This window comes from Anolis carolinensis, chromosome 6, assembly GCF_035594765.1.
Source record: "Anolis carolinensis isolate JA03-04 chromosome 6, rAnoCar3.1.pri, whole genome shotgun sequence".
NCBI lineage: Eukaryota > Metazoa > Chordata > Lepidosauria > Squamata > Dactyloidae > Anolis > Anolis carolinensis.
In genome coordinates, this window is record NC_085846.1 from 100,323,205 (window position 1) to 100,337,563 (window position 14,359).

Sequence of the window (14,359 nt, forward strand, 5' to 3'; positions counted from 1 at the left end):
CGCGAGCGGAAATGAGGCCCAGGAGAGGCCTGCGAGGCGCATCCGGAGCAGTTTCCGGATGTGACGTCAGCGCGTAGAACGGCGTTCGGCTCTCCGCCTGTGCCGGCCGAAGGAGGCGGCCATTTTCCAACAGAGCGGAGCAGCCGCTCCCGAGTCGCCTTCGTGGTCGAGGACGGGCCCGGAAGCCGAGAGGCCGCCGGGAGTTGCGCCACCGAGCCCGGCCGCCGGGCAGGATGTTTTCTTTTTCTACCACGGTGCAACCTCAGGTAAAAACAGGCTCGGGGATGGATCGAATGCCTGGCACAGGGAGCCGCTATTGTCTAGAGTAGTGAAGGCCACCTTAGGATGCCGGGGAGAGGAATGAGAAGAAGGGAGATAAGAGGGGGGAGGGAGAGAGCCGCCTTCGTGACTTAACTGCCATGGCTCCATGCTCTTCTTACTATTATTGATATTATTATTATCATTTGTCATGGCTCCATGCTATGAAATCATTCACATGGCAGAATAATTCTAATTCTTTTTATTATTATTATTAATGTTATTATTATTATCATCATCATCATCATTATTTAATTGTCGTGGCTCCATGCTATGAAATCATTCACATGGCAAAATATTTCTAATTCTTCTTGCTATTGTTGTTGTTGTTATTATTATTATTTTTAATTGTCATGGCTCCATGCTATGAAATCATTTACACGGTGGCATAATTCTAATTTTTCTTCTTACTATTATTGCTGTTATTACTTTACCTGCCATGTTTCTATGCTATGAAATCATTCACATGTCAGAATAATTATAATTCATTTTATTTATTTATTTCATTTATATACTGCTTTTCTCAACTCCTAGGGCAGTGGTTCTCAACCTATGGGTCTCCAGATGTTTTGGCCTTCAGCTCCCAGAAATCCTAACAAGTGGTAAACTGGCAGGGATTTGTAGGCCAATTCACCTGGAGACCCACAGGTTGAAAACCACTGCCCTAGGTAAACTCATAGACAAACATACTGGTTTTATAAGAGCTTTCTGGGGTTGGGGTGATGTTGCTGGTTCTGGACACTACCTCCCAAATTGAAGTTTCTCCAAATACCTGTTTCTCCCTGCTGGGCTTCTTGTGGTTTAACAGCAGTTCAACAGTGCCAACCACTTCTTTCCCGATGGCATGCAACGGGGAATCCCCCACATAGACATTAAAGCTCAAGAGCAACTCTATGAGCTCCAGATTTTTGTTTTCTATTGCAATAAGGAGAGCCGTCCTTCCAAGGGGGTCAATGCAATTAATATTGATCTTGAAATAAATTTCTGATTCCACCAGGGCTTGCTTCACATTGGTGTAATTTCCTTTCTCCACCGCACTCAAATAGGCTTTCTCGGCAGGTGACAGTTCAGACTCGGCTTGTACAATGTGAAGCAGAATGTGATCTCTGTACGGGGCACTGACGGTTCTCTTTACACCACTCTAAACATTACTCTTCTTACTATTATTATTAACATTGTTATTTTAACTGCCATGGCCCCGTGCTATGAAATCATTCACATTGTAGAATTCTTTTTTACTATGACTATTATTTTAACTGCGATGTCTCCTTGCTATGCAATCATTCACAGTGCAGAATTATTCTTAATATTGCTATTTTATTTGTTACTTGCCTCTCCTTGAGCACAGTTAAAATACATAGATGAAAGCAAGAAAATTAAAACACACATCTTAAAAACAGACATAACACTAACACACATTTAAATTAGAATGAATGCAGTTTGACACTGCTTTAACTGCCAAGGCTCCTTGCTGTGGAATCATGGAGTTTTACGAGATCTCTGCCAAATAGTATTAGGGCCTCACCAAACTACAGGTCCCAGGATTCTATACTATTCAGCCATGACAGTAAAAAGTAGTGTCAAACTGCATCAGTTCTCTGGTGTAGATACATCTGAGGTTTGTTCAAACATTTGGCAGGGCAGTTAAGGATGCCAAGAGAGTCCCGCTGGATCATCTTTTCACTTGTTGAGTATCTAGGAAAATTCCTTGAAACCTTGGGTTTGCTAATAAGTCACTAGAGGTTTGTTTGTTTCCCTTATCCAATATGCTTGTGACCAGAAATGTTTTGGATTTACTATGTTTCCCAGAGTATGGAATACCTGCATTTGCACATGAGATAGATTCTCTTTAGAGTCAACATATTCAGAAATTATTTGAATGCACACAACAACAACAGAAACAGCGGGGACATCTCAATATGGAGAATGCTCTTTGTACACTGAATCATGCAATCTAATGTAGTAGAGGGATGAGGAAATGATCTGAAGGAGAGGTGCCAGAGGAAAAAAGCCACCATGAGTACCTGAAGGTTTTATCTGTGTATTTTAACTGTGCTCGAGGCTTGAGGAGAGGCAAGTTACAAAATTATTAACATCATCTTCAGGTATCTGAAGATACCAGTTGCTAGTTTTCTGAAAATACTTGGCTTGAACAGTTAGACAGAAAGAATATTCAATTCATACTCATAATTCAATGTTGTAAATATGCATAGTGAAGAAATTTTATTTTGCAGTACAAACAGGAGTTTTAGTTTCTGAGTTGGGCATAAATGACAGATGTTTTAAGTGTATAAAATATATTAGTCTAATGTAGAAAACGAGTGCAGTATATTTTTGGACTTAAACCGAATAAAATAAATACACTGGAGTAATTTTTAAGTCCTTTTTGTAAATTAAATGCTTATTTAAATATGAATTTGGAGTGACTTTAATTTCATATGCTGCATTTTAAAAATCTCTTTTAAGAGCTTATATATTCCTATTTTGCTGCTGCCTACCTTGCTGAGTATGGCTTATATTTAAAATGCATTGTATATTATTCAAGATTAGAACTCTTTCATATGTTTTTTAAAGGAGGAATATGTTGTTCAGTGGTTTTATATTATGATTTATTTTAGGTCACAGTTCCTTTGAGTCACCTTATCAATGCCTTCCATTCACCCAAAAGTCTGGCACCATCATTCACTGCAACATCTAGCCAATGTGTGCAAAAGGAAGCAGTGCCTGAATCTGATGTGCAGAATAGTGAGGTAAGAACTTTTGGGAAATGTGGTGTATTTATTTATTTTGGTATATTATTTATTGTGATCACTTTGTTCTCTTGTGTTTTTTTTTATCAAAGAGTGTTCTCAAATATAGCTAGTTTAGTTTTTGATATTACCGTATCTGAGACCACTATATAACATTTTTGAGGTGTATAATTGTTTTCATAGGCAAGCATTTCTTTGCATGCAGTTTTTAAAATGTTTATTCCATGGAAATAATAAAAATTGCTAATAAGTGGAGTTAAATTCTCTGCAACATTATTTTGTAAAGAAGATCATTTGAGGCTGCAGTTCTGCTCACCCTTGGAGTATGTCCTGTTAATCTCAAGGCCTATTGAGATTAAAGAATAAAACAGTGTACCTTTTATAGCAGGGTTCCTCAAACTTTTTAAGCCGAGGGCCGGTCCACAATCCTTCAGACTGTTGAGGGGCCAGATTATCATTTGAAAAAAAAATCCTATGCACACTGCATATTTGTCTTATTTGTAGTGCAAAACAACAACAACAAGAAGAACAATGAAAGAACAATATAATATTTAAAAATAAAAATAATTGTAACCAACATACATTTATCAGGATTTCAATGGGAAGTGTGCTCCTGCTTCTGGCCAATGAGATAGTCAAGTTAATGTATGTATTTATTTACTGCATTTATTTACTACATTTGTATCACACCCTCCTCACTCCAAAGGGGACTCAGAGTGGCTTACAAATTATATGTACATACAGTATATTATATTATTAGCATAGCACAATATTAGCATTATATATTACTTCATTGAACTATACCACTATACTGTAATATTATTAGTAATATTATAAGTAATATAGAATATATAATTAATATTATTATATGGTATTATGATTAGTGTTATATTGTATTACATTATAATATTATTATCAATATTATATGTATATACAATATATTATATTATAAAACTGAGGGCGGGGGCCAGGTAAATGACCTCGGAGGGCCGCATCCGGCCCCCGGGCCTTAGTTTCGGGACCCCTGTTTTATAGCATGGATATGAACCATTGCTCCATTACAAATGTACCATCACATTTCACTCCTGGCTGGGGTTGCTGAGAGTTTTATTTTGGAAACATTCTGGGGACTGTAATAATTTCTACCATTACTTTGTAGGATAACGGTCCTATACAAATCATAGCAGTCATGAAAAACCTGTTGCTTTTCCATTTTTATCATTCAGGCACATTTCAAAATATTTCATTATGCTTGATATTTGTAACCAATTTAGAAAAATGCTTTTGCTTGAATGTGGTAGGCCTTGTTTTCTTTTATATTTAAGTAAAATGAAGATGAAAGCATTATATTGGGGGAAAGACACAGTTTAAATAACTGAAGAAACTATGTTAATACTCTGAAGACAGGGATCAGAGGAATGCAATGAAAAAAGAAATGGTGATTTCCAGTTTGTTTTTACTTTTAGGAATTGTATTAAATTGTGGGACTCAAAACAGTTGGACCTTATTTTGGAATTACATATTGTTCTTTAAAAAAATTTAATACTTCCCTCTATTCTTTTTGCAGCCAATACTTAATCTACGAGACCTAGGACTATCTGACTTGAAAGCTAGCCAACTTGATGAACTAGTGGACAGGCTACTTCCTGGCTATTGTATAGGAAACAAAACCTCTTCACACTGGCAAACTTCTTATATATCTTCACAGTCCTTCTTTGAAAATAAGTATGGTATGTCTTAGGAAATTACATTGGCATACTGAATGAGTTAATTCACTTATTAAATTGAGTCATAGGCACACCACACCTTTGATACTCTGGTTTTGTGAGATACGTACTTTCTGTTTCATTTCTATGCCAGTTTGTCCAATAAGAGATCCTCAGCTCCATTAGTGATCCAGAATTAATACCAGCTTTATTTCTTTTTTTATATACAAACACACACACACACACACACACACAGTAGGCCCAGGGTGGTGGGCTGGTAAATGATTCAGTGTACCACAGTTCCACATGCAAGATTGCAACCAACCAGGGTGTACATTTTTCCCGTTTATCTGGGCATGAAAGTTTTTATATATTGTGTCCTGGCTTCTCTTTCAGGCTATAAATTACTAACGTAGATAAATGTGAGTTAATATCCTTTTTATGGGCCAATATTTGATGACTTTCTAATGGTTTGTGGTTGCCCTTAGTCATGACTGTACTATGTCTGGTTTTTTAGATTCTCATAGTATAAAATTATGCCCCAATAGGGCTCAGTTGAAAGTTGAAGTAAATTGGAGCAAGCTGTACATTCAGAAGTGAACCGAATTAATTATACAGTATTTATCTACACCTAAATCTCTCACTTTATAATTTTTAATTTTGCTTTGTTCTGATTCAGATTTTCTCAGGCTCATTTTGATTTCATGTTTTGAACTTATAATATCTATAAAATAATGAGCTGACTTTTAAAGTTTAGTGCCTAGAAAAATGAAACTGCTTCTTTATCATTTTCTAGGTTTTGCAGATATATTTAGCACCTTGCGTTCATCCTACCTATACAGACAGCATCCTAGCCCATTACAGAGTCTATGTTCAGATCTTCAGCGTTGGCCAGGTACGCAGCAAGAACTTTTGCAGTGGCACTCTGCTGATCACATGAAGTCACTTGCTTAAAAAAAATTACAACAAAAACCTTGCAGTATTTTATTTTATAGTATTCACTAGAATAAGAAGTCATGTCTTTTAATTTCATTGTTTCTGGAAATGAAAGATTTTTTGAGCAGAGGCCAGTTTTAGCCATGCATTCCCACAACAGGTCATAGTGCACCGTTTTCCTTCCCAAATTGCAGTTTGAAATTACTTTTTGTTGCCTTTTCTGTATTGGGGGGTGGGCAGATGTTGAAACCTAATCTGATGCTCATGTAGGATTCAGAGGTTTTATGGAGCTGTTAAGGAAGTTTGAGGGCCATGAAAAAGACTAAAGCTAAATGAGGTTCTCAAGCTGCTTTCCCCCCATCTCTGTTTGAGAAGTTAGTAAAGCTGATTTCCAAAAGGATCCGTTAATGTAATGTTAAAATGGCAAGTAAATCATCATACATTTCTTTATTGCATAAATAACAAAATGTTCACAAAAATTAAAGGCCAAAAAGCTGACATGGGAAACTAGCACTTTTCCAAGCAGCAAGGGATGCATGGAATCTCAACATAAGTTCGTATTTTGAATTTCTATACATTAGAAAGAGTAGGAACACTTTTTTATATACACTTGATCCCTATGTGGTGAGAATATATAGGGGAAAAAACTTAGAAGCCTTGTTTAAACAGCTCTTGCTCAAATAGAATCAGGTATGAATCAGTTACATTTTGCTATATCACCTAGTGTTGGTTTCAGTCTTATGAACCTTTTCCTTGGGAGTTTGCTTCATTCAACACATAATCACTTACATGTGGGACTTAAACATTAGAATTGTTCCTTTAATACTGAAATTGTGTACCAGAGATCCCAGTAACTCCTTGGAGCATATTCAGTGGGGTTTTGACATATATTCACAGTAGAAGCCCCTTTCCGGTGCACCATTACAACCTGCTTTGGAATCTAGTCAATTTCCTATGCTGTTGCCATAGAAAGATACTGCTTTTGGAACCATAGTCACAAACCAGCATGCAGCTAGTTATATAATGCTTTGGATTCTTTTTTAAGTGCAGGATTCATCTATAAACCATTCAATATTTGAAATATGAGATACATAACCATGGAAGAAACTGCTGAACACACATCTGCATCTTTTTTAAAAATGCCATATTGAAATATAACACATTTTTATATATGTTAAGTTTTCATTCAGTCTCGGGGCTTTAAGACTCTGAAATCAAGAGCAAGACGGCTGCAATCTACATCAGAGAGATTAACAGAAACAGAAACTGTAGCTCCCTCATTTGTAAAGGTAAGCTTGAGAAACTTCTGTGCCCTGGTAATCTTTTCTATGTCCTGGGATGCCTAGTTTATACACTGTCAGTATAATGTATTCAAAAGTGAGATAAAACAGTTAAATGGCATAAAATGAGCTTATCCATTGACATGAGTATGCATTTGTAAACATAATTATATAATTAGAAATTTGAGACTAAAAAGGATAGATTATGGGGGAAATCACATTAGATGTGTTTCTTTATTCCTTTGATAGTGTGCCTAAAAAGAGGGTCTTCAGTGTATCTTACAATAGGAGAAGCCCCTCTGAAATACGTACACAATGAACTAAAATTAGCATAATATACAATTTTAATTACTTAATCTAAGCATTTTCTCATCTAAGAGATAAGAATGTTCTATGTCCAAATAGTTGAGATTTGGATACAGTACTAACATTATTTGCATTATTGTGTGAAATTCTTCTACAGATATCTTCCTAAAGTACATAATTGTATTTTGAAGCAATTTCAGTGTTGTAGTTTGGAAACTCACATGTAGATGCCTACCGATAGATACCGTCACACTTAGTTTTTTAACCTGTGTAAATTCTATGCCAGTCAGCAGTTTGAATGAACCGTGCTCTGTTACATAGCAGGCATGTAGTCATTGGAATGTTTGGGCAAAGTAACCTATTTCATTGTTTGTATAAGAATTGATTGTTATATCAGTTTCTTCAATCATATTTTTAGGGACTTCTGTTAAGAGACAGAGGATCTGAAGTTGAAAGTTTAGAGAAACTGATGAAAACAAAAAACATACCTGAAGCTCATCAAGATGCCTTTAAAACTGGGTTTGCAGAGGGTTTTCTGAAAGCACAAGCACTTACACAGCGGACAAATGGTCAGTTGGTCTTTTAAAAAACCTATTTACAGTGTAAATGAAAAAATGAAAATTACATGGTGAATTCGCTTTCTTTGTGCTCCTTCCCCTTCAGTGAAATATATCGTAGTAATTATATACTCCTTTTGTTGTTTTCATCATTTTGCAGTACTTCCATTATTTGACCCTTTAATTTGGTATCTGTATCATCCAGAAAGTTTATTTTACTGGCTTTCTTGTTTTCTTTTTCAGATTCCTTAAGACGAACACGTCTATTTCTGCTCATTCTGCTGCTGCTTGGTATTTATGGTTTGTCAAAAACCCCATTTTTATCTGGTAAAGGCTCCTTTTCTGATACTGGTTTGTTAAATTTTCGTTCTTCTGAATCCTTCACTGATATTTGAATTTTTCTATCAGATATGTGATCATTTCCATTTCAATTAAGATTGCAAATGGAAAAAAGTCAAAAATATTTTTCTTGGTATATGCTACTCTATGGGAGAGATCTAGCACTTTACTTTTTTGAAACTAGTAATAATTGAAAATAATTTATCTTTTGATCAAATACATCTCATGTTGGATGCAATTCTTCAGTGCAATACTTTTTAGCAGTTTGAGTAATGTCTCCTTTTGTTGTTTTCCAAAGCTTTACACCGGAAATTCATTTAACTTCTTAGGTTATGTCAATACTTATATGACAATTTGGACTGTGAAGCTAGAGTGTCTTAACAGATCATAGGCAATATCATTGTACTTTTCACTATAATCAGCCCAAATATTTGTCATCTGCTTTGAGGGTAATGAAAAAATGGCACTCACAATTTACAGGTGGTATTTATACAGAATTTATAATATGTATGCAGAAATAAGCTCTTTCATGTTGGTTCTTAAATGTGATAAATTGCTTAAAAGTTTATAGATCATGGGGAGACAAAAGTTTATTTTAGTTGCAGCTTGTTTTATTTGTGAGAATAGTTTATAATCAGTTGAGCAGTTCTGGGAATCTCAAATAAGAGGGAGGCACAGCTGTAATACATGCTGCTGTTGAGGGGTGAAAATTATTAGGACAATTGATGTTGGCGTAATTCTGTTTAAATACATTAATTTCGGTGCTTATTTTGCCAACAGTACGTTTTCGAACGACATCTGGACTTGATGCAGCAGTAGACCCTATTCAAATGAAAAATGTCACTTTTGAACATGTCAAAGGGGTGAGTTCACATGTTTGATGTCTCCTGAGTATTTTTTTCAGGAGGGATAGGCAACTGTGGAAAGCTAAAAATCCACTTAATTTCTCTAGGAGATGCTGGAGGGCCACACCTAATGTATATATGTAGGATCCAGCATGTTCTAGTGTTTTAAGCTCTGGGCTATGACTCTGGAAACCAGAGTTTGTGATCAATCCAGTGCAAGTTCACCTTAGGGTCAGAAATGACTTGAAGTTAAACAACAACAATACCAAATTAATTAATTAAAATGACACAATTTGCCCTCAAATGCCTCTAAGGGGCATGAGAATATTTTCCTGATGTTTGGGGTTTCAAAAAAAAAGCCTCTTGTGGCCCTAAGGTTATCCAGTGTCCTGCAAAATGTAGTAGAAATGCATCTCATGTTTCTTAGTGGACATTTTGCAAAAATTATTCTCGAGTTCTGGGTGGCTCTGAAGGCTTCCAAACATCGTGGCGATGCCTTCCATACTCTTTTAGAGTGCATTGAAAGGCATTCTGAAGCAAATAATATATAGGGAGAAGGAGGGGTGTTAGAGTTCACTAGGACTCCAAAAACAGCTGTGGATGGCCACATGTAGTGCACAGATGGCACTTTCCCCACCCTTGTTTAGTTGAACTGAAATAATCAGAGCCCGAAAATGATAAAGTATGATCAACTGAGATAACAAGGTATCCTATGCATATAATACCTTCATAGGGACAAAGATATATGGATAAACAAGAAATAAAGGCAGATTTACACAAAAGTACGTTCTTTTGTATTGGTTCTAACATGCATATCTCTACCTTCTCTTAAAATTTGTCACTCTACTCTGTTTCTTTTATTACTGATGGTCTGGAAACATGTCATTTTTTCCATTCTGGCCAAATGAAAGTTTATCCCAATTCTCTGGTTGCATGCAAAGGAGGAATCCACAGGGTACTGGGTTATATCTTCTCATCTGTGAAAGCAGCACAACAAGATATAACACAGTTCTTCATGGATTGCTGTTCTGCACAGCCAAAAATGAATATTCACAGTGAGTACTGACACCTAAATCCTTTTCACTTTCACTTCTCATATTAGTTCCTATTCAGTCCCTGCTGATTTTCACCAAAAACAGATCATAGAAAAAAAAATCTATAAATAAATTTTAGATTTTCACAAAAAAAGATCTGTTGCTTCGTTTATGCTGAAAGAGACTGCTGGTTTGTTTTCCTTTTAAATTGTTAAAACATTAGCTTATACAGGGTCAAAGCTGGTGTTTCATTTCTGGCTTTCAGAAGTGTAACCTGAGATTGAGTATAAGAATCCATTTGTAGTTCTAGGTGCTTTATACAGTGTGTACTTTTGTTTTGGAACTCATTTTGCTGTATGTTTTGATACTAAATAGTTGTGTGTGCTTGATTTATTATATGTCAGAAACAGAGATAAATTCATACCTACATACAAAGTACTTTGGATGCTCAGAGGAAAATACTAGTTAAAGTACACAGGGCTTTGCATTTCCTAAGAAAAATTCAAGTAGCATTGATGTGCATGTTTCAAGGTTATGGGCAAAGAAAATTATTGTGGACCTTAATTGTATTCCTTAAATTTTTGATACTGTTCATCAATAAATATATCTCTTTCACTTAATTGAACATAGGTTGAAGAAGCTAAGCAAGAGTTACAAGAAGTAGTTGAATTCTTGAAAAATCCTCAAAAATTTACTGTACTGGGAGGTAAACTTCCTAAAGGTAAGTAAACTTGGCTGTTGGAACTTCTGGAACATGGCCACACAGCCCGAAAGACATACAACAACCCTATTGGCAAGTTGTTTGATGGGAATGTACAACTCTTAGTTTTATTTGAGTCCATTGAGTCAATGAATGTGGCACTTATTCATGTTTTGGAACTTGTGTCTGATTCACCAGTTTTCCTTTGTTGTTGACCATGTCACAAAGTAAAAATAAAATTTCTTGATACAATGATATTTTAATAGTGTGCTGATAATATTTTTCTCTGTTACAAATCATTTATAACCTTTACATTTATCCTGTTTGTAAGCCAAGCTGAAATGGGCTGTTATGTGGTATCCCACAAGGTGCCATTCTATCCCCAGTGCTCTTTAATATTTACATGAAACCACTAGAAGAGATCATCTTAAGTATGGGGCGGGGTGCTATCATTATGCTGATGACACCCCAATATATTTCTCCATGCCTTCAAAAACAACTTTAGCTAAGAATAGCATTGTCTCCTCTGAATGAATGCCTGGAGCAGGCAATGGGCTGGATGAGGGAAAACAAATTGAAACCGAATCTAGACAAAACAGGTGCTTGCCATCAAGGGTCCTAATCTGAGAATGGGGTCACACTCCCCCTAAAAGACTGTTCGCAGTTTGGGAGTGCTCCTGGTTCCGTCTCTTCAAATATCAGCCCAGGTAGATGCAACGGTCAGCTTCAGGATAGCACTGGTAACCTTCAGGATAGACTTCTGCAATGTGTTCTAGATTGGGCTACCTATGTGCTTTTGATTGTGTTGTGACCTGCCTCGTGCTGTGGGGAGAGGCAAGTGAGAAATAAAATTATTTATTATTATTACATCCAAAGAGCAATTATTATGTCCAAAGAGCAATTATGCAATATAAACGGGCCGGCAGAACGTTGGATAAGCAAAAATGTTGGATAATAAGGAAGGATTAAGGAAAAGCCTATTAAAGGTCAAATTACATTCTGATTTTACAAATTAAGCACCAAAACATCATGTCTTACAACAAATCGACAGAAAAAGCAGTTTAATACATGGTAACGTTATGTAGTAATTATTGTATTTACAAATTTAGCACCAACACATTGCAATGTATTGAAAACATTGACTACAAAAACATTGACTACTAAAAAATTGACTAAAAATAATGATAGAATTGCATAAAATGAATTTATAGTAACAACATTGTCAGAAGTTAAATCCATAAAAAGTTCAATCCTGTGAAGATTTTAAACAAATCTGTGATCCTTGCTTGCCTAGAGAAACAGCTGTGGATCTGGGTGGGAGGCAGACTGTATTGGATAATACAGAGCATTGGATGAGCAAAGGGTGGATAAGTGAGACTACTGTATTTAAGAGAGAGAAAATCAAAACATGGCACAAACATTCTGATATATTTTGATTTCCATGCCTTTATTTTTCCAGGTATTCTGTTGGTGGGACCCCCTGGTACTGGCAAAACCCTTCTTGCCAGAGCTGTGGCAGGAGAAGCTGATGTTCCGTTTTATTATGCTTCTGGGTCTGAATTTGATGAGATGTTTGTTGGTGTGGGAGCCAGTCGTATCAGAAACCTGTTTAGTAAGTTCAACTTAGCTTTCTCTTGTTTTATTTTTTTTTCCTATTAGGGGTATTGACAGGCACATTTTTAACGGAACAAGTGTTATCAATTTTGTGTCTAAGTAATACTTGATATGTCTCACAGAATAACATTTTTTCAGTGTCTGTATTGTATCAAGATTTTGAATTTTGTTTGACCCATTGCAATTTGAAATAAGTTTTCCACTTTGTTGCTTTGTCCAATCCAGAGTGGACTGTATTTCTTTTGGAAAAGTAACAATAGCAGTCAAATTTCTTCTTATTGGAAAAATAGGATCGAAAAAGCTCATGAATCTCACTGAAAACATAAAGAGAATAAAATACTGTACTGCAGCATTAAGAACTAATCTGACATCTTTATTCTTAGGGGAAGCCAAAGCCAATGCACCTTGTGTTATATTCATTGATGAACTAGATTCTGTTGGTGGCAAAAGAATAGAGTCTCCAATGCATCCGTACTCAAGACAGACTATAAATCAGCTCCTTGCTGAAATGGATGGGTAAATAGTCATTTTCTTTTTATGTGATGGGGGTGTTCATTATAACTGCGTAAAACAAAAACATCGGTCTTAGTGTATTGCCTTAGATGGGAATAATGTGAAACCAGATATGTACCTTAGGAAGGGAATATTTCAGTATTTAGGGCCAATCTAGATGAGTAATCTCTCCAGATTTGTCAGTGTTCTGGGCAAAATTCCATCCAAATACAAGCAGTCTCCAAGCTACAAACATCTAACTTATAGTTAAGAACAGGTGTGAGACAACAGGAAGTGAGAGAAATTACCCCTCGGAAGAGAAATTCACACCTGAAAGAGTTATCATGGGGAAAAGGTGTCTCAACTGAAGCTTTCTCACCAATCCTTGTTTCCACAACAAGCCAATTTTTTCAAAATCCAATTATCACACAGACATGAAATGAGGTGAAATCTTCTGAACAGGGGCACAGACAGCAAAACAAATTCCACAGGGGTGTTGACCCTTCCATATGCTATCCAAAGTTTAAAAAATACATATTTTTGACTGGAGTTACACTTTAAATATGTACCTGTTCCGACTTACGATGTCAAGGACAGAACGCCACAAGATTCAAAGTAACAGAGTTTATTAGATTACAGAACTCAAAAATGCCCGTAAAACACAAGGGCCAGGCAGTTTTTGCCTTTAGGAGCAAAAAGGGGCAAAAGTAAATGTTCAAAAGATAAACCGGATTAAACCGGAGTTTAATCCGGGTAAAAACAAACTGCTTGCTTCAGCCTGGGTATAAACGAAACGAAAGCCAAGGAACAAAAGATACAAAGAATGCAACTAATTGGCAGCAGATTCCTCTCTGCTGCCAACACTGTGCTTAGAGTAACTTGCGTCGCTCCCCCACACACACAGCAGACAGGATCTCCAACACGAGTAAATCAGCCAAGGATTGTAGCAGTTGAGTAGACCAGTTCCGTTCCGTAGATCAAAGCCAGAAGCAGACGTTTGTAGTTTTTCCAAGTCCAAGAAGGGGGGAAGACAAGCCGTGGTCAGTTCAGTCCGAGTTCTCAAAGCAGGAGATGGCGTCCGTCAAGAAGACGACGGAAGGTCAAGCTAATAAGAGTAAGCACAGGTTTGCACAAACAAATGCCCACACAATCCCTCCCGCCGTCTGACCCTGGATTCCAATCAACTTACGTCACAGCACAGGAAAGCACACAAGTCTTCAGGGAAGCGTCCCACACACACACGGATCCCAAGCGTTTGCCCAGATTACCTTGCCCAACGCAATTTGCAATTGCTCCCAAGCCCCATTTTATGCCAGTTACAAATCTTCATCACTGTCAGCTGTCCTCCTTAACCCGGGCGTTTCCTCATCACTTTCCTCGTCAGAGCTGGAACACCTCTGACTACGCCCAACAGCATCTCCAGCTGTGGATCCCGTCCCATCCCTCCAGCTAAACCATGGGTCTAATCCTGAAGGTCCCCAT

The 14,359-nt window shown here is 36.9% G+C and overlaps 1 protein-coding gene across 2 annotated transcripts in view; it reads left to right on the forward strand.

The window, feature by feature from the left end:
- Nucleotides 1-80: 80 nt before the first annotated feature.
- yme1l1 (YME1 like 1 ATPase) overlaps nucleotides 81-14,359 on the forward strand; it is a 27,966-nt gene continuing 13,687 nt past the window's right edge. Inside the window, exons 1-11 of one of the 2 annotated variants that reach the window (XM_003222080.4) lie at nucleotides 81-266; nucleotides 2,937-3,068; nucleotides 4,636-4,798; nucleotides 5,571-5,669; nucleotides 6,890-6,999; nucleotides 7,715-7,865; nucleotides 8,097-8,204; nucleotides 8,973-9,055; nucleotides 10,702-10,792; nucleotides 12,231-12,383; nucleotides 12,769-12,901. In XM_003222080.4, coding sequence (XP_003222128.1) covers nucleotides 234-266; nucleotides 2,937-3,068; nucleotides 4,636-4,798; nucleotides 5,571-5,669; nucleotides 6,890-6,999; nucleotides 7,715-7,865; nucleotides 8,097-8,204; nucleotides 8,973-9,055; nucleotides 10,702-10,792; nucleotides 12,231-12,383; nucleotides 12,769-12,901 — 1,256 coding nt within the window. In that variant the 5' untranslated portion in view covers nucleotides 81-233. The remainder of the gene's footprint in view (nucleotides 267-2,936; nucleotides 3,069-4,635; nucleotides 4,799-5,570; nucleotides 5,670-6,889; nucleotides 7,000-7,714; nucleotides 7,866-8,096; nucleotides 8,205-8,972; nucleotides 9,056-10,701; nucleotides 10,793-12,230; nucleotides 12,384-12,768; nucleotides 12,902-14,359) is intronic. The other variant, XM_003222079.4, reaches the window with a different exon arrangement.